The 19,180-nt window shown below is 41.9% G+C and overlaps 2 protein-coding genes across 2 annotated transcripts; one reads left to right on the forward strand and one right to left on the reverse strand.

The window, feature by feature from the left end:
* Window positions 1-159: 159 nt before the first annotated feature.
* On the reverse strand, window positions 160-6,036 carry LOC141967536 (gallinacin-8-like). Its single transcript, XM_074921430.1, has 4 exons — window positions 5,809-6,036; window positions 2,129-2,216; window positions 1,667-1,800; window positions 160-646 (listed from the first exon to the last, which is right to left on the reverse strand). Exons 1-4 carry the CDS (start codon window positions 5,956-5,958, stop codon window positions 638-640), a joined length of 381 nt encoding a protein of 126 aa, XP_074777531.1. The 5' UTR covers window positions 5,959-6,036; the 3' UTR covers window positions 160-637.
* Window positions 6,037-15,881: 9,845 nt separating this feature from the next.
* LOC141967541 (antimicrobial peptide THP2) lies at window positions 15,882-18,940 on the forward strand. The gene is made up of 4 exons (XM_074921444.1): window positions 15,882-15,936; window positions 17,154-17,232; window positions 17,889-18,009; window positions 18,720-18,940. The coding sequence occupies exons 2-4, from the start codon at window positions 17,175-17,177 to the stop codon at window positions 18,733-18,735; spliced, it is 195 nt and encodes a 64-aa protein (XP_074777545.1). The 5' UTR covers window positions 15,882-15,936; window positions 17,154-17,174; the 3' UTR covers window positions 18,736-18,940.
* The last annotated feature ends 240 nt before the right edge of the window (window positions 18,941-19,180 follow it).

Genomic DNA, 19,180 nt, shown 5'->3' on the forward strand with positions numbered 1-19,180 from the left:
GGTTTCTTCTCTTCTTCTTGGATAAATTTACCACAAGGCACATCTCAAGCTGACACCAAGTGAGATGGGAGCTAGATCCTACAGAAAAACACACACTAAGACAATTCCTCACAGGTGTAAGGATCAAACACAGGTCTGTGTTTATTAAAATTTATTGAGATACGTAGACTATGAAATACTAACATCATCTGAGCAGTCAGTGTCTCTTGGAGACATTGTTTTTTAGTGTTATTCACATTATTGCTAACTTCAAAAGGAAAAGAAATTAATTAATATCTGTTCTGAAGGCCAAAGGAACAGCTCTGCATCCTCTCATGGGGACAGACTTCTGAATGTTGATGATCTCTCTCAGATAGCTGTCGGTGGCCACAGTATAGTTTTAACAAAAAACATTTTAGAAAAGTTAGAAATATTGGTCTTTTCTAGGTGGTTCAAGAATTGCTTTGGAGTTTCTTCAGGTCATTATTTTTGTTTGTGAAGGAGGTTTTTTTCCCTTTCGATTCTTGTTCATGTTTTGGTGTGTGCCTGTGTGTGTTAAAGGCATATATTCAACTCAAAATTCCAGATTTTCCAATAGGATGATGCATCTCTTAAATTCCAGAAGCTCTGCTTAGCCCATCTGAGATGCCAACAGTCACTAATCATACTGCAAAAAAAGGAAAGAAACTTTCATATTTTGTACTTATAACCAGGAAAGGATTGGAATAAAAAGCAGAGAAAGGATTAAATCAGCACCAAGAGCTGATACTCCTGGATAAGTCATCAGTGCTTAGTAGGATATTCATAGTCCTGCTGCTGCTGAATTTTAACCACAAATTGCCTTTCTATTTTCCTTAATAATGAATTTCTCAGTCTTTGTACCTGAAGCTTCCTATTCATCTTGAAATCTCTGGTATGGAGAGGAATTTCTGATGCTCATGCTATGTTTTTAACATCTCTGTTATTAATATTGAACAAGGTTTAAATAAGATCCCCCAGAAATAAAACTAGCTACAGTATCTTACAGCAAAAAGAAGCAGAAAATGAAATATTAGAATCAATGGAGGCAGAGTGTAAATTTTCATAGCTGTTTGTTTCTGCAGTTTCATATTGGAGTAAAGACACAGGCTGAAACTAAGGATTCCTGTGAGGAATTCAAGAAAACAAAATGATTTAATGATTTGGTTTTGACTAAAAGGGAAGAATTATGGAACTGGAGAAAACATCTAGCAGAACAACATGACTTTCAGGTTGTTCTTCTAACTGTGAGACCTGTCAGGCTTTGCAGTGTGGAACGGACATGTTTCCTGTGAACTAAGCGTCCCCAGTCTCCAGACAGAGCTCCCATTGAGAGACGCGTCCTCTGAAGCCAGTGTTACTCATCATGAACAGTTTGAACCAGCTAATGGGAATGGGATTTAAAAAAGAGTTCATTTCGAGCTAGTTATTTATCTCTGCCAAAGAGATTTGACTGTGATCTTTCCCAGGAGGCACTCGAGTTACATCGTTGATGGTACAGAGGGAGCTGGCGAGGAAATCCTATATCTGAGTGCACAGAGTCCCTGCTCCCTTGCCAGCCTGCACTAGAGGAGTTTTGCATCTAAAGGGCAGACTGGATGTGTGAAAGTGAACACTAAACCCCATTCCCCCCCAGCAACACCTGATCTTCATCAAATCTGTAACTCACCACAGTCCGACAGCAAGGGACCCCTTGCTGGCAATGTCCAAAGGGCCTCATGTTGGGTAGAGGACAGTGGTTGGCGGAACAGGTACCCCCGGCTTGTTTGCATTGCACATCGTTACTAGGTGCACGCATGAAACCTGCACAAACAAAACCCCAAAACAACCCAGAGTCTTGATTTTCCTAAGAACAAGGTAAGGTTATAGTGTGACAGCAATAGTCTAGTCTGCCTGCAGGCTGCCCCAACCTGTACCATTAAATTCCCTTATTTTCCGAAGCAGGAGTGTTCGGTGCATCCAGTGGACACAGCTGGAATCTGTTCACTGCTAAAGTGTGCCCGATGCGCTGGCAGTACCAGCTGGCCTGGGATGAGAGGGACTAAAACCCATTTTCTTTCCATTTCTATTTTAGGTTCTTCATACTCACAATCTTCCCTCTGCATTTCCTTTGATTTTGTGTAGCTCTTACCTAAAGTGCCTTGGAGCACCAAAAGAAGAACAGCAAAGAAAAGGGAAAAGGTCTTCATGTCTGAATTCAGTGCCACCAAATACAACAGCTACTGGAAAAAACAAACAAACAAACAAAAAACAAACAAACAAAAAACCCAAACCACAAACAACAAACCCAACAGAGAGAGATCATGCAGTTGTCCTGCATTTGCCGTTACCCGATCAAACACTGCGACATATAAACTGCATTTTGTTAATAAAAATTGTCATTTATGCAATGAAATAAATGTTGTAGATTAAATCCATTGAAATACCGCTTTCAGAGGAAAGACGTATTTGGAAGAATATTGCATGAAATCAAGAAAATGTATTTATGCCTATTAATATTGTGATTGTCCTTCCACCACCTGCAAAGATAGTCTACACCAGCTCCAGCGGAGACTCCTATATTTGAATGGATAATAAACACTCAGCAAGTTCAATTATTTGAATAATAGTCATTTTTGTGGCTTACAAGCCAGCAGTAATTCCTTTACAGAAAAATCCAAGGGCGCATCTACCTCTGTAATGTGTGCCAGCTGAAAGCCTCAAAGTATCTCCCCACCGTCATTTCTCGCTGCAGATTCCAATCAACTTTTGAAAATAAGACCATTATAATCGTTCAGAATCACAATTATTGACTCTAATAATCAGCCAAGTGCATTACTGAAATACCAAGCATTGTACATTTCTGTTGTTTACAAGAATTTAATTAAGCTGCAAAATTATATTTCCTGGAACGATGGATTTCTGTTTTAGAGAAGAAAAGAATATTATCACAAAGTTATGTATTTTTCTCCTTATCAGTTGAGAATGGTGTGGAAACTCTACACCTTCAGCTTACCCTAGAGGACTTCAGGAGGGGCAGCAGAGTGCCTAGTCTGTCCTACCCGGTTCCTCTCAGTGGGGAGCTTCACGGAGCGATGTCTTTACCCAAAACAACCATCTTTATATATTCCTGTTGATCAGAGCTGCCACAGACCGGCTGGCCAAGGACATGGACTTCTCACATCGATTCCCAGCAGCTGAAATGTCACTTCCCAGCAGCTGATGAGAAATTGTGACCGCTCACAAACTCCCTCCCCCTCCTCTGGCAAATGAGCTGCCTTTTCCAAAAAGCACCTTACACCACCCTGGTTTGTGTACAACACATTGATCCATCGTGGGCTGTGAAAAAACCATCCTAGGACATGCACTGAAAACGGCTGGTTTGGCTCCAGCGGGGACCTAATTCTAGAGGGCTGTCCCATGGCCACGGTGCCTGCTGATGGCTGCAGAAAGGTCCTCTCTGAAACCTGGAGATACCCACCACAGCACCTAAACAGCTGCACTCGGGAAGCTCGGTTTTTGCACAAGACTTTAAAAAAAAAATTAAAAAGCTCTTGATAGGTCTTGGGGGCTGTAGATAACGTCTTGAGAGCAAAGAGGAGTTGAGTGCGCAGAGTGGTTTGGGCAGTCCTTTTACAGCAAAGAGCACTTTTATCTGTGTACCAAGAATATTTTCATTTTCATGTATGTACCACATCTGGATTCTACCCATTGCAGAGGAAATAACTGTTGTTTGAATAATTAAAGTTTGAGGGAGAGACTCACTTCCACGCATCCGCTTGCTGGGTGGCCAAAGGAACCAACCTCCACAAAATATGTTTTGATCAAGCTTGTACCCCCAGAGGATTTACACCAGAGAGGCTGACGGCAGCACTGGTATCTCCTGGACCCTGGACACATCCAGGGGAGCCCAGAAAAAGATGTTGTGTTTTGTCTCTCAGGCTACTAAGTCTAGAAAACGACCCAATAGCCTTGTACTCCATCCAAACAGCATCCATCTACCCAGGTCACCTGCCTCCCAGAAGAGGGCAATGAAGAGCTGATACTGAAATATCACTCCAGCAGCCCTCTTCAGACAAGTACAGAAATTATTCTGACAGCAGGGGCTTATGGATTTTCCTCTTAATTATACCGATGTCCTCTGATTCCCAGCACCGACACGTTAGTGAATTATGTTTTCTGACAGTCCAGCCTCAACGCCCTCAATGTTTGGCAATCTGCTGTGGACTCCTGCAATGGTCCAGAAGCCAGTCCCTGCTCTGAAAATCATATTGAACCTAATAGCTGACAGAAGCAGGTCCAGGGAGGAGTGTGGGGTTTTTTTGGCTTCAGCAGCTGGAGACAGCCAACAACGAGCACCTGGGGAGGTGGGACACATTTGCTTCCTTTTAGAAATCATAAGTCTCTGTGTCACAGGAGCCTGAAATCCTGTTTACTTAGGCCCAAGTGATATGATAAGAAAAATCCAAACATGTGCTTTAACCACCCAGAAACGAACAGCTATCTTAAATCCCATTCGTGTATAATTTAATTGATGGAACTTGCCTATGTGCTTTACAGTAGGGAGGAGCATTCGTTTCTATTGTTTGGGTTGATTTTTTTTCTTGTTTTTTAAATAATTACTTAAGCAATCAAATGATGAAATGTAAAGAGGCAGAAATAAACACTGTGAATATTAAATCCATAACAGTGTTCCTAGAGGCACAGAGCTCTGAACTGAGCGTTTGGGGTCTGACAATCAGTTACCTCCTGAAAAGGACCTTGAAATAGGATAAAATTACTCTTTCTCCCTGTTTCCCACTTTGTGCCTGTCCGAAGTGGTGCAAAACAGATCAAAGCTCAAATATGAATCAAGACTGGGATAAGATCTTCAACTAATTCTTTATATGTGTTGCTGTACTTGATGGTAAACTTACTTTAAATTTCTTAAAGATGGTAATAAAACTATCTGTTATTTTAACTACAGTATACTATTATTGGCTCTATATATTGTTTTGGCTGCTCAAGCTCTCCAGAGTGATACATTTCCTTAAGCTGTTTCTTGGCAATTAAACGTGTGTAATGAAAGAATGAATATTGCGTATCAATTAATATTGTATACTGAAAGCATTTTGACAGGTGTGTGTTGTTTCCTTTCTCTGCAGTACTGCAAAGGATACTGTGTGGAGCCCTAAATATCACGTTCTGCTTTTAGACAGAGAACACGTGCAGGCACACACAAACACACATATATATGCGTTTGCATGCCTGTGTACTTGTATATTCATAATATAAAAGTGTTCTAAGAGAAATAAAAGCTGAATTTTCTAAACTGCTTTAGATTTTATCTTAGCTTAAGAATATGTGAAAAGAATAATCCAGATATTCTAATTTGTGGTTTAATCAGGAATAGTCAGGCTATTAATTTCACTAATTATTTAAAGTTACACCTATTCTAGATCGATGGCATTTCTTACCCTCACATTTCTCTACAGTTCTCCTAGAAAATCCACACTAACTAACTATATATATTTATAATATTATTAATGTGAGCTTGTGGAAGCAATCTTCTAAATCCCAGCAGACTTTTTATCACTCAGCGTGCCACAGCCTCCTGTCTTCTGTGAATATCCAGAATTCTTTTGCACACACTTAGACAAGTACCACCTGAGATGCCCTTGTGTCTCCCCCGGCCTCCCTGGCTTGGTCTCTTCTCTCCTGACCTTGTCCACCAGCCTCAGGTGGAGCTCTGAGACAGTCCAGAGCACCACGAATTGCTCTAAATGCTGGTGAAAAGGCAACTAAATTAAACCCTCTGTGCCTATATATCACCTATGTCTTGCTGCAGCTTACCTCTGACGGTGGGATGTCCTCAGCCAACTTGAAGCCATAGGACCCTTCACCTTCTCTTTGCCATCCTCTTCCTCCAGTGTCCTCTGTGCAAGTGACAGGAAGGGATGACAGACCTTTGGTAAGATTGCCCAACGCTTGTCCTCGCAGCATGTCCACAGTTTAAAAAAAAAAAAAAAAAAAGAAAAAAAAGCATGAAATCCAATTGGGGAACAGCCCTGCTGTTATTTGGTGGCCTTGGCCAGCCTTGTGGAAACCTGCCCAGACCTGACGTGCCCAAAACCTGCCTGGAAGTCACCACTGCTGCCCGCTGTTTGTGCAGCTGTGCAGAGTGAGCTGCCCCTGGTCCCTCCGAGCACGGAGCAGGGCTCCACCTCTCCCACCACAGAGACCCCCGAGCTCAGAGGAGACACAAACAGAGGGCTCGCCAGCTGCTTCCAGTGCGAGGTGAATGTGCTGCTTGGGGAACTAGAGAGCAGAAGTTCAGCTTTACGTCGACAGAGCAGCAGTAATAGTTGTCTGCGCTTCACCAACTGTATCGCAAAGCCAGGCTTTATGCCACATGGAGAGTTTACCCAACTAGGACCAAAACATATATTTATATAACCTGAAGGTGGATTTCTGAGCTTCCTTTCTGTTCAGGGAACTCAAGCTGATAGCTGGTCTTGAGGAGGATATTTTCCAGCACTGAGATTTCTTAAAATCATCCACACAGAGTCATGCAGAAAGAAACAGCCTGTTCCAGTCCTCTTCTTCACCCAAGTGCGGCATTCCTCCTGGGCAGCAAGGTTTATGCTCCTCCTGGTTACATGATCCAGAAGGTCTAAAGCACCTCAGCAGTCACCACGGGAAGTCGGTGACACCACCAGTGACACCCATTCTGTTACACATTTATTTTTATCCCAACAGGACATTGTCTCATAGACACCGTTGTTGTAAAGGGAAAATTCAGGACTCCAAGACAAGTTTTAGGTTCCTCCTCTTGCTTTCATCCAAGACAATTTAAAGCATTTTTACACATATGGCCCAATTTAAGAGAAGCAGTGGCGCACGCAAGTTTTGGGCTGCTGCAGTATTGCAGGTTGCCTGAATCAAGAATAGTCCCAGCATCTTTTAAGGCAAATCTAGTTTCTTCTTTCACATAAAGAAACAATAAGCAGGCAGTCCCTGGGCACTGCTGCTTCAGCCTGACATCACCAGTGCAATTAATGTCCATGAAACCTGGTGCCACTCAGCTCCCATCTCCAGCACAAGAGATATTATCATTCCACCCTGTGTAATTTCCCTGTTGCTTTTTTGAAGCCATATGCTCTTCCAAGGGGAACGGGGTAGACAGGCACAGCAGCGCAACTGTCAATAGGGAAAAAAAATGGAATAAAAAAGAATAAAGTCTCCCAGAGAGAGATGAGGAGTGCTGCTCCTTCTGGTCATGCTGCAAAACTCAGCAGGGAGCATCTGTCAAAGGCTCTGGTTTGTAATTCGAAAAAAGAATAGCTATATATGTGGTGTAAAACTAAGCACTGTGGTACAGAGAAGAAAGAAGGAAACCATTCAGTGTTATTTTCCTACAGCTTTTATTTCTGTCTCTCCGTAAACCCCTCTGCAACTTTCTACTGCAACCCAGGTTTCAGCTTTTCGTGACCCAGTGCCCAGCCCAGCTGCACAATGGGGCCTGGGATGCTGAGGAACTGAGCAAGCTGGGTTTAAGAGCTATAATAAATTAAGCTCTCTGTTAATCCTCTCTTTGCATAGCTAAAGATGCCCGGGGAGGGGGAAAAAATAAAAAGACAAATGGAGATTTATGCAAACATGAGGCACCACACAGTCAGGAAGCCGCTGATGATCCGTCCCCGGTCAAACCTCTGGTTACAGCTGCGCACCCACATCTTCCTCCCACCTCTCCCCTTTAGAACACAAACATTGCACAGCCCAGCTTCAAGGCTGCAACCTCTGGACAAGGGCACCACAGATCCAGACCTCCTGCTTGGTGGGACATGGCGCAGAGAAGTGTCTGATGGCCGAGCTGACAGCAGCTGCGGGCACTCACTGTCCTCCAACTGTGGAAATGAACTCCCTGTGGCATGGGTTAACAAATCTGCCGCTGCAAGGCATGGCTTGAGTTTAAGTTGTTGGCTCATGGACAATTATTTGTTGACATTTTGCAGGAGGGGTGTGTTAAACTTCCGGAGCAGAGAGTGGAATAGGTGGGAACACACCCAGAGGTGATGGGGGAACGTGGTTGAGAAGGTCCCAAAGGAACAGGGACCAGACATTTTGTTAGTATGGGGATAAGGAAAGGTGGCAAGAAAGAACACTTCTTGCTGCCACAGAAAGGGACTGTGTGAGGTTTATAATAACCAGAAAACCACATAAAGTTCCCAGACTAAAGGTAAACCTGGAGGAAAGGTTGGCTCCCCAGTAGACACAGGCGACAGCAAGATCTGCAATTTATCCATGTCAAAAATCTCATTTGACTCTCTGCTCCAATAAAATCAGTGCTGGAGATACAGAGAATTTTTTTTTTTTATGTGTTGCCTGTGAAAAAAAAAATGCAGAGAATACCTCCTTCATGCCATGGTTGACTTGGTGGACTGTCAGTGGTTTAAAAACATGTGGCCAGCTAGATCCATCACTGCCGTGGAAGAGGAGACAGACCCTCAGCAGTGCTTCCTAACCAGGCTTCTCACTTGTGCTACTCATCCTGCCAGTCCTGGCCAGTGACATTTGCTGGATTATATGGAATAAACTGTCAATAAAGATGTCCTGGATCTCCAGTAAAGAGGCTGGAGTTAATGATACAGTTGAGACTTAGAGCAAAAGTGCTTCAGAAATAGAAATTGCTGCTTCTGTGTCCCAGAAAGGACTTGGGCTGAGTAACAGCAAATGTGCTCATGGCTCAGAAAATGTAAAATCTTGGCAACCTTTGAAGGAAATATTTGGTGTTTGAATACCTGTGTGTATACTGATCCATATATAATCCACATATATAAATATACATGTATATAGATAGTATGAATGACTTCTGACTGACATTCAAAACTGGAAAGATTAGAAATTAAATTTCTTCTTAATAAACTGCTTACCATTTATAGATAATTTGAGAAATATTTATGAGTTTGGCAGGTGTGCTGGTTATCCTGCCAGAGTCTTGACAACCTGAGAAAGATTTAGTAAAAGTTAATATCAGAAAGGACACGGAAACATCAGGGGAAAAAAAAATAAAAAATAAAAAAAAAAAGAAACACCAATAATCATCCAGAAAGGAAGTAGTAGAAATGAAAATGTGATCTATTATAAAATGATATATGAAAGATTGTATTCATGTTGTAATTTCATACCTCATATTTCATTATGCACTAAACTCTTGACTTTGTAGTTAATAAGATGAAAATTAAGCAGTGCTTATTATTTTACTGATGTGGAGAAAAGACAACCAGAAGGTTAGATGTAAAGGACAAAATATTATGAAGGGAAACAATGACTGTGCTACGGCTGCCAATTAGATAAATTAACTGTGTACCAAAGGCAGAATAAGGGGCCTGCAAGACCAAAAGGAGCAGTCATTGCATGTTCCCAGGTATTTTACATAACCCTGTGGCCTAACGTATCTTACACAAACTCAGATGTTTTAAGATGGATTGCACAAAGATCAGGGGCTTTGCAGTGCAAAGAGACTCAAAGCAGACCCTCCTTTCTCATTGGAAGAAACCCAAGTACAGGACAAATTTGCCTGGAAAAGGCTTTTTTCATTGGCTCATGACTGCACTGCCAGCATCCCTAAACCTTTATATAAAGAGGGTTTGGGTCTGGGGCACCCACTGGAGGAGAGACAGAGAGCAGCAGTGATCCTCCACCTCTTCCACTGGTAACTCTCTGCCTGGTTCTGGACAGGCACCCTTACCTCTTCATCTTTATACACTTCTTTTCCTTTCGTTAATCTCAAGACTAATAAGCATTCTGCTTTAATTAAACCCTTCCTTCTCATTGCTCCAATGAATGCGTCCAGTCTGTTCATGCTTTACAGAACCATGGGTAGGTTGCTTGCAGGGCTTGCAGGAGGAAATTTTGTTTGCTGACCTCCAAGAGGAGTGAACAGAGACCCAGAAACCTTCACTCAAGGCATCAGAGACAAAGGGCCTGTTGGTTAAGAAATGTCTATCTTCCTACAGAAACAGGCATCTAGCCAGCACAGCAGTTCAGAATTGCATTTTTAGCTCCATATCCTGCCTGAATTCCAGCGGAATTTTGAGTGAGTTTTCACCTTAATTGATGTTCAAGAGATACAGATGTCTCTTTTAGACTTCCCTAAGGATGATGGTGGGTTCTGTCTCTGAACACTTTGAATGACAGTAGGTTGAAGGTGAATAACTCATGGATCTGTGCTGGTACCAGGGTAACTTGCCTGGTGTTGAACAGATCTGGAATATAATTTTTCAATACAAAAAGACCAATCTTAAAAAAAAAAAAAAAAAAAATCCAGCCACCAAAACACCATTGAAACCCAGGATCATTTTAGTTCGAAGGGAGTCCAGGAGTTTTTAGTCTGAATCCATGCTCAAAGCATGGCTGATTAGGTCAGGTTGAAATTTTGAATATATCCAAGGATGTAGTTTTCACTTTATTTTGTTCAAGTCCATTGTGTTTTATAAGACTTTGGTTGTGTTTGCTCAGGGCATGTTTTAAGCAGTCTCCCAGTAAGGAGAGCACCCTCTATTCAGTGTCTTTCAGTCTTGTGGCCCTCTGCTCATTACTGGTAAGGACTTCACATCCCAGCTGTGACCATGAGGATCCTTTACCAGCTCCTGGTTGTCCTCTTCATGGTGCTCCAAGGGGCTGCAGGTAAGGTGTGAGGGGACTGGAGGGAGGAATTAGAGGAGAGAAAGAGACTACATCCCCTTTTGCTCACCTCCACGGTAAATGACTATTGTCTTTCCACTGTGCAGGTCAGCCCTTCATTCCCGGGGCGTTTGATCCTTGTATAGCCCAAAACGGACGCTGCTTCCCAGGGATATGTCGTCGGCCGTATTACTGGGTGGGAACATGCCGTAATGGATATTCTTGCTGCAAAAAGTATGTAGAACTATGGGGATCACTGTGGTAATGACTGATATCTTCCTTATCTTTTCTTCAGAGCAACATCTTAGAGGCATAGCTCCTGATATCACCCTGTTTCACTTCTTCAATGCCAAACCTGCTGGCATAGAGCGTCCTCAGTGGGGCGTTCACATCCCATGGCAGCCTCTGCTCTCATGCCATGAAATAAAGAGGATGTCACTGCAGAAAACCTACTGGTGGGTAACCTGAGACTCTCTCTTCTTCATCTTGCAGAGGGTGGTATAGATGAAGACTCACTGGATTCTCCTTGGAAATCCTTTCTGCTTCTACCGAACGGCCTCTGAATCACCCTGATACCATTTCTCCTGATGGCACTGGTTCTTGCTGGAACAAAAAGCGCTCAAACTCTTCCTTTGCCGTGAAGCAAGCATCTGTGTCTGCAAAAAGATAAATATGAATCTGGCAACACCATAGAAATGAATTCTTTCCCCCCTGCTTTAATAAAGTCAGTTATGATGGCATTCATATGGCTGAACCTTGGGTATTTTTGTAGGGAAGGAGGGGATATTTTGTAGGACTGCTCACACTAGGGGCAGTAACACACAGGTGGGCTGGTGGCTTTTGCAGCTAAACATTACTCCACTTGCACCCCACTGCACCCCCAGGGAAAAGGGGGGTAATTTCATCCCCCACTTCCCAATGGCCATATTCCTGGAACACTCCTCCAGTGACCATGGTATCTTTGCCAGGGATGAACCCTGCCTTCTCTATGTGATGATTTCAAGGGTGACTCTGTCCAGCAGGTGTACATTCTAGTAGTTTCCAGGCTGATTTTTGATGGTATTATGGTATTTTTGATGGTATTATGGTATTTTTGACTAAGATGTCAGAGATGGAAACTGTGCTTTCTGTCTCTTTTTCCATGTCATTATGGTCTAGCAGTGTAGAAAATGCCAAGTTATCTTCAGATCCTCCCTTCAGAGTGTCCAAGAGAAATTTTGTTTCTGAGAGGACCTCACGCAAGGGAAAACCAGGAACATTTTGGATAACATCAGACCCTTGACAGTGACACAAACCAGAAAAAAAATACAAAGTAGGAAAGAGACAGAGACTAGCAAACACATTTCCAAAAAGTTATGGATGTGCAACACAGTGATTTGGCCATTATCTTCTCAGAAGCAGTTGCTGAATGTGCACAGAACAGTGCCCAGACAAATACATTACCAAACTGAGATGGTTTTGACTCAAAATGGCTTGCTGGGTGGGGCAGAGGTGACCACATATGTAAAAAGGTCTCAGAGGGGGTAATGCTGGCTTTGTTAGAGACACAGGTCTCATTGATACTGTTCTGCAGAATGAATACTTACGACTCTTCAGCTTGCAGGAGATGCTGTAGAACAACATCTCCTAATGCAACCTTTCCGGGTTTCTTGCATCCTTATTGTTATTTTACATTTATTCTAACAGCCTTATTGTATATGTTTGTACTTCAGTCAAAAATATTTAGAAAAATTTCTCTCCATTAACTATAAAGGAAGAGCAGTGAAAATAGCTTGGACTTTGATTTTTACCTTTAGGACATCTAAAGTTTGGGGAGGTCACTCCCACCCTTTGCCTCTAGGAAATATGAATCAGCTTACAGAGATTCATTGGGTTTTAGAAACTTTAGGCTACATGGCCCGTGCCAAGGAGGTTTGAACACACGCTGCAGCCTGCCAGTCACAGTGTAGTCTGTCACAGTTACAGTTGAAAATAGTGAGGAAGTAGATGGTGTTTTGGATAGAAAGGATTAATTAACTAAAGTCAGAAGCAAATGATTGTGAGGTGCTGCCCAGCTTAGCTGAGCCACATTCCATGCACTTTCCTACCCAGTTACCCTAGGTGAAGGAGCGTGTAGTTGGTGCTACTGTGATCCTGGTGTAAGTCAGGTCTACCAGCAAAAGGCATTGGAGAAAAACACTGAGATTGTGAAGGGTAAAACATGGATATGTCCTTCATGATGTGTGAAACTGGCTGACAGTGTCCTGCTCAGAAAAGCAGGAGCTGCAGGTGGGGATGGAAAGGTTATCCGCCCTAAGAGCCACAAACCAAAATCTTGATAAGGCTGCCTCACCACTGTGAGCTTTGGACAACCAAAGGTGCTCCATCCCTCCTCTGCTTCTCCCTTCCCCATGTCCAGGCAGAGGTATTTTGATGGCAACGATGGGAGTGACCATGTAGAATTTATAATTAACAGAGTCGAGAATGCTCAGCACTAAAGCCAAGTCGTTGACATTACTTGCACATAGGACCTTAGACATGAGGAATCAGGTTGAGTAACAGTAACGGTTGGTAGGTAAGTTAACCACAAACTCCTGGCAAGTTGTGAAGCAACTGCAACTTTTGCAATTTTATTCCCTACATTTTCTGCTTTACGGACAGAAGTTCATAGACACAGCAGAAGTTCAATTATCGTTTTTTCTACTTCAGTCCACTTATAAAAATATGTAGAAAATAAAAAGCTATCTCAATTATCAGTGTATGCATTTGAGAGAAGTGATTTGGCATATTTTCACATGCATATATATCTAGGTGACATATATATCTATATGTCTGTGCATGTATGCACATGTGTACACTTCTGTATACTTAAGAAATTAATATCAAAATATTGAAACAAATCACATCATTAGAAACTACACTGAGGAACCAATAAGCAATTAAAGTATTTCAGGTTAGTTTTGACACGAAATGATCTGTAAGACAGAGTGTCATTTGCAGAGATCTTGGTTAATTAGAAACCCTAGTCATCCAAAATAACAAATGTATCATAATTATTGTATATATATATATATTTTATTTATATATAACTATTATGATGTGCTTCAGGTGTCATTAAAATATTGTACAAACAATTTTTGTTGACTGAAGTGAGGACTAGAGTAAAATATGAACTGAAAAAGTGTTTAATATTGATTATCTTTGGATAGTTATTGGGTATGTCAGCAAGTGATTTGGTCTAATGGAAGACCAGTAGACAGGAAAAGATCACTAGACCTTATAGGTTGTGCTGAAGCTCCTCAAATCTTCATTATATTGATTTCTGATTTCAGTTTGGCCTGGATTTTGTTGTTGAATAAATCATAAGACAATGAAAGTTGGAATGGGTGTTTGGAGACCATCTGGTCCATTCAGCCCTCCAGACAGAGAGTTTCAAAGATTGACCAGGTTGCTTAGAGCTTTTTTCCCGTTGAGTTGAATATCTATATGGGGACAGACATTCTATCAACTCTCTGGGCCCCCATTCCAGTGTTTGAAGACCCTCACTGTGAGAGGGTTTTTTTTCCTTATAGCTACCTGGAATTTCTCTCATTGTAATTTGTGTCTGCTATCTCTCATCCTTCCACTGTACATTTCTGAGAAGAGTGTGGCTCCATCTTCACCAGAGCTACCATTAGGTAGTGGTGAACAGCATTTAGATGACCCTTAGCCATGTCTTCTCCAAGCTGAACAAAGATGGATCCTTCAGCTTTTCCTTAAATGGCTGATCCTCCAGTCCAAATTCTCCAGGTTTCCAAAAAAATAGAAATGCTATGTACACTCTACAGGACCTTGAGGTGGTGTAGTCCACACATTGGTTCATGCCCCACTAGGCATTGGAGTACCTTCAGAGTACCTTCGGAGTATCTTCGGAGTACCTTCAAAGCAAAATATCTGGTTCACTTTCCTCCTAAGGAATCTAGTTTGCACACATGAAAAGTCCTCTTCAACCTGAACTAACATGAAGTCACAGGGGACAATCAGGAGGTCACTTCAGAACTGTAGTGACGCCGCTGTAGACTTCACCGTGGATAGTGCTTTAGAAATGTTAGTGTTCACCTGTGGACAGAAAGGCAAGGCAAATGTTAGGAACTGAGGGGAAAGGGAGCTGAAAACAAACGAATAAATATGATCAGGCACTATAGAAATCCAAATGCTTTTTGGGCATTGCATGCCATTCTAGCCAGCCCATTCCCAAAAGAGTGTAATAGAACTAAAACAATAAGATAAATGTACAACAGGAATGATCCACTGAAGTAGCCGGATCAATTTGAAGACTTATCTGGCAGATGTGATTGACAGAAACCCTCTTTTCACTGTGGGAAGATAGACAGGGAAGGGAGAGTGTAGGAGATGACCACAGCATCAGTAATAATGTAGAGAGGTGAAAATGGAATATGTATTTGCTACTTCCCATGAGGGAAAAAGCAGATGATCAGCTGGCAGACTGAGAGCAGATAAGCAACAAAAGAATGCTCACCCAAGGCAGAATGTGTTTGTGGAATTACCAGCTGAAGGTCGTGTGGAGGTCAGAAGGAGAAGCTGGAGTCATGGACAAATGCTCAGTCTGGAGCTCTGAGACTGAGGGTCCAGAGACAGCTTCTGGCACTGGATTTCCCTAAACTGATGTATTTTCCACCAGTTGGAAGGACGTACAGAGACATAACCACAATGCACTCACCCTGTTTCTGTATGGTTTATGTTCCTTCCTTAGGCATCTGTAGTGGCCACTGGCCACTAAACCAATGGACATTTATTTTAGTTTCACATGTCCGTTCTGTGTTCTCATATTCTATATTTAGAGAAGAGAAAATAAACTAACTGGGAGTGCAGAGAGGTGCACAGATGCTTGGTATTGCAATGGATTATGTCGCTCCTAAGCAGGAACAGTTCAGTGCATGTCCCAAGACGTTTGACACATACCACGGTGGCTTAACGTATCTTACACAAACTGGAGTGTCACAACAGGTATTGCATGAAAAACCTGAGATTTGCCAGAAGAAAAGTTTCAGTAAGTTTGGAGAGAAACCCTGCTTTTTCACTAGGAAATAAAAAGCAGCTCCCTTCTGGTTGGATTAGAAGTCACAAAAAAAAAAAAAAAATAAAAAAAAGAGGTAATTTTTTGATTGGCCGAATGTTTGTTTGCTGAGAAGAGAAAGCAGTTGTCACACCCCTTGAGACCCTATAAATGAGGGTCTCAGCCCCACAGCCAAAACCCTCCAGAGGGAAGGGACCAAAGGCAGGTCTTGTTTGGCTTCTGGGCTCGTCTAATACCTGGTAACTTCTCAGTTCTTTTCAGTCTTTCTTTCAATATCTGCTGTTGCCTTTTCCTCAAAAACCCCACAACACCTCTCGCATTATTAACCTAAATTCGTAGATCGCTAAGAGAAAGGTTATTTTTTAAAGTAATATTTCCAGAAATTTCACAGGTTGAATAAGCGGTTCAAATATGTGCTAATACCTAGAATACTTTGATCAAAATACTCTGCTTACTAACTCGTAGGAAAAAATCTGCCTGGGTCAGGTTGCTTCTGAGAGCTCTGCGGTCCAGGGAATTTGGTGGTCTCCAATGGAAACCAGTATATATTTTTTATTTGTGTCTCTATGTTAAGAACTTTGTTTCATTTTGGGAATTGTTAACTTTGTCTACTTGTTTCTTCTGATATTTTCAAATATAGAGAAATGTGTGTAAATTTCTAATACTAATTTCAAAGCTGTTTCGAGCTACTCTCTACCATTCCATCTGCAGAAATACGACATTTCAGCACATCATTTCCCTTCCTTGCTTAAGAGAACATAATCTGTGACAGATCAGAAGATTCTCTAATGCTGATATATGATATTAACTACCTGTTCTTTATCAATAAGCCTCCCTTCTAGGCTATTTTATCCTATTCTGACAATATTAGTTTAAGGACTAAACACTTTCAATTACAGCGTTACATGTTTGCTTTTCAAATTTAATTTCTCAAATGAGAATTGATTTGGTTCTAAGTGTCTATTCCAGAATTGCTGCCTGTAGACTGAGACTGAAGATTCTGAGCAAGTTGATTTTTGCTGCTATTTCTTGATAAATTTTAACACTGCAAAATGAACTTTTTTTTTTTTTTTTTTTCCCCTGAAGTTTCTGAGTTTGACTGCAGAATCACCTCAAATTGTTTATTAGGTAAAAAAATTAAGTAAAAATCAAGTCAGGATTGCATTTTGGCTAAGGACCGTTTGCAAAATGTGGAAGAAACCTGAGCATTCAAGCTATTAACATAACTTCATGATCACATATCCTGAAAGCATGTTGCCCCATACATGTTTACTTTTCCTAGAAATGCTCACACAGCAGTCATGATGTCATGTGGGTCTTACTGGTTATTTTTGAAAGATTGAAGAAAAAGCCAATATAAACGCCAGTTTGTTTAACACAGTATTTATACGGTTCAGAAGACTGTAGGTCCCAGGCACTGCCTGTCATACATTTTTCTTGGTCCTTTTCCCTACAGTGACACAGCAAATCCACAGTCATGAAGATCCTTTACCTGCTCTTTTCTCTCCTCTTCTTGACACTCCAGGTTTCTCCAGGTAAGATGGAAAATAGATGCTAGAAGGGGATTTTTGTGCACCTGGAATAAACTTCCCAACACATTTTAACCACTACTTGTTAAAACTGCTAGAAACAGAGCAGGAGGTAATCAAATCGCTTATTTCCTGTGCTTCCCTGTGAAGACTCTTTCAAAGGTGGAGAAATGATGGCTTCGGAAGAAATGTGATTTTACACTTTTGGTATCTTCCTAAAAAGATTGTGCTGAACGTTCTGGTGTTAGACAGCGAAGATGGCACCTGTGGTGTCCATGATCTCTGGATAACAGCACACTCAGCAGTGCATATGCAGATGAAAATGAATCCTGGTCAACTCTTTTTGGGTAGGACCTGATATTTAAGCCTCTGGACCCATGATCCTTTCCCATAAGGTAAAGGACGATGAGTCAGGAGATCTCTATCATTCTCCACCTAGACTTTAAGGCCATGCATTTAGGTTCACTGCGAGCTAAGCATCCCACCTCTGCAAGGTGTAGACCTGTTTTCTAATCTCAACTCTTCCATGGCCTTTCAACACGGCCAATCTAGGCAAGAGTCCTCCTGGCAAGTTGGTGGTGAAGGCAGCTCAACAAATGGTGAAACCTGTGTTGCGTTGCCCTGCAGAATGAGAGGAAGGAAATGTTTTCTTATTGTTGTAGGTTTGTCTTCACCCCGGCGGGACATGTTATTTTGTAGAAAAGGCACTTGTCACTTTGGAAGTTGTCCCATCAGTAAGATTAAGGTTGGAAATTGCTTTGGGTTCCGCTCCTGCTGCAAATGGTGAGTTCGGCATTCATCAAGGCTAATCTGTAGTATGAGCGGACGAATCTATTTTGCTTATGTCCTTAACCCCAAGGTGCTATATTGAATGTTCAACCTGGATATAAGGAAAAAAACTATATTATGCCATGAGGACAGTCAAGTGTTGAAGTAGGTTGCTGAGATGTGCACCATGATCTGTCCCAGCGAGAAGGATAAAGTACGGTTGGAGATGTCAGCCTTGTGCTGGCCCAGCTCTGTCTGACCCTTTTACAGCTCCTGTGCCAGAGCAAAATATCAGGGTTTGGTATTTGCAGAACTGGGCTGCTGTGCTGCGTGGGGAGCAGAGGGGAGTTCAGTTATGCTGCAGGGTGAACACAGATCTCCGAGTGCCATCAAATGTGTGCAAAAAGTGCGACAGTGTCGCAAAAAAAAAATTATCACATGAAAGGTAGCCTTCTCTTTTCACTCAGGGGTGAATGCATTCACCCTAATATCAAGAAATAGCAATTTAATTCCCTGCTTTTCCTGAAGCAATAGGAAAACGCTCCTTGTACTCACAGGTATGAGTGCACAGGGCTGTCCCAGCATGACTACATATGACATTAGATATTTTAGAAAGTATTTATACCCAGGAGGAAAATATGCATGAATTGAGAGTAAATGGGGAGGGAATACAAACAGAAAGAGAACCTGAATGTTTTGTTTGTTTGTTTTTTTACTTTGTGCAGGCCATGGGATGTATAAAAACTTCATGGATTGTCCATTCAGGAGCGATGAATATTTCTTCTAAATCCAGGAATTTGCTTTGAATCCCCCTTACCACTAAAATCACTGGATCCTGCTATAAAGCCTCACACCCCTTTCATTTTTATTGCAAAACTTTATGATGTAAAGTAAATCCAAACGTATTCTGCATTGCTTTCCCTCCTTATGAATAAACTCCTGTTGCATAGCATTCACGCCACTTAAGCAGGGGTATCTTTTTCATGGGCTGAGGGTGAAGATCCTACCTGGGTTTTGACACACGTACTCGAGAGAGCAACAATTTACAGTGCCAACTGCTCCTTAATTTGAGCTTTTCTGAGACATACAGCTATGCAGGGCTAGACAGACATCGACTGAAGACCTTACCCTCCAGTATCAAGAGATAGGCTGGCTGGAAGAACGCAGCTTCCGTTTGCAGGAATGT

Source organism: Athene noctua, chromosome 1 (genome assembly GCF_965140245.1).
Source record: "Athene noctua chromosome 1, bAthNoc1.hap1.1, whole genome shotgun sequence".
Classification (NCBI taxonomy): domain Eukaryota; kingdom Metazoa; phylum Chordata; class Aves; order Strigiformes; family Strigidae; genus Athene; species Athene noctua.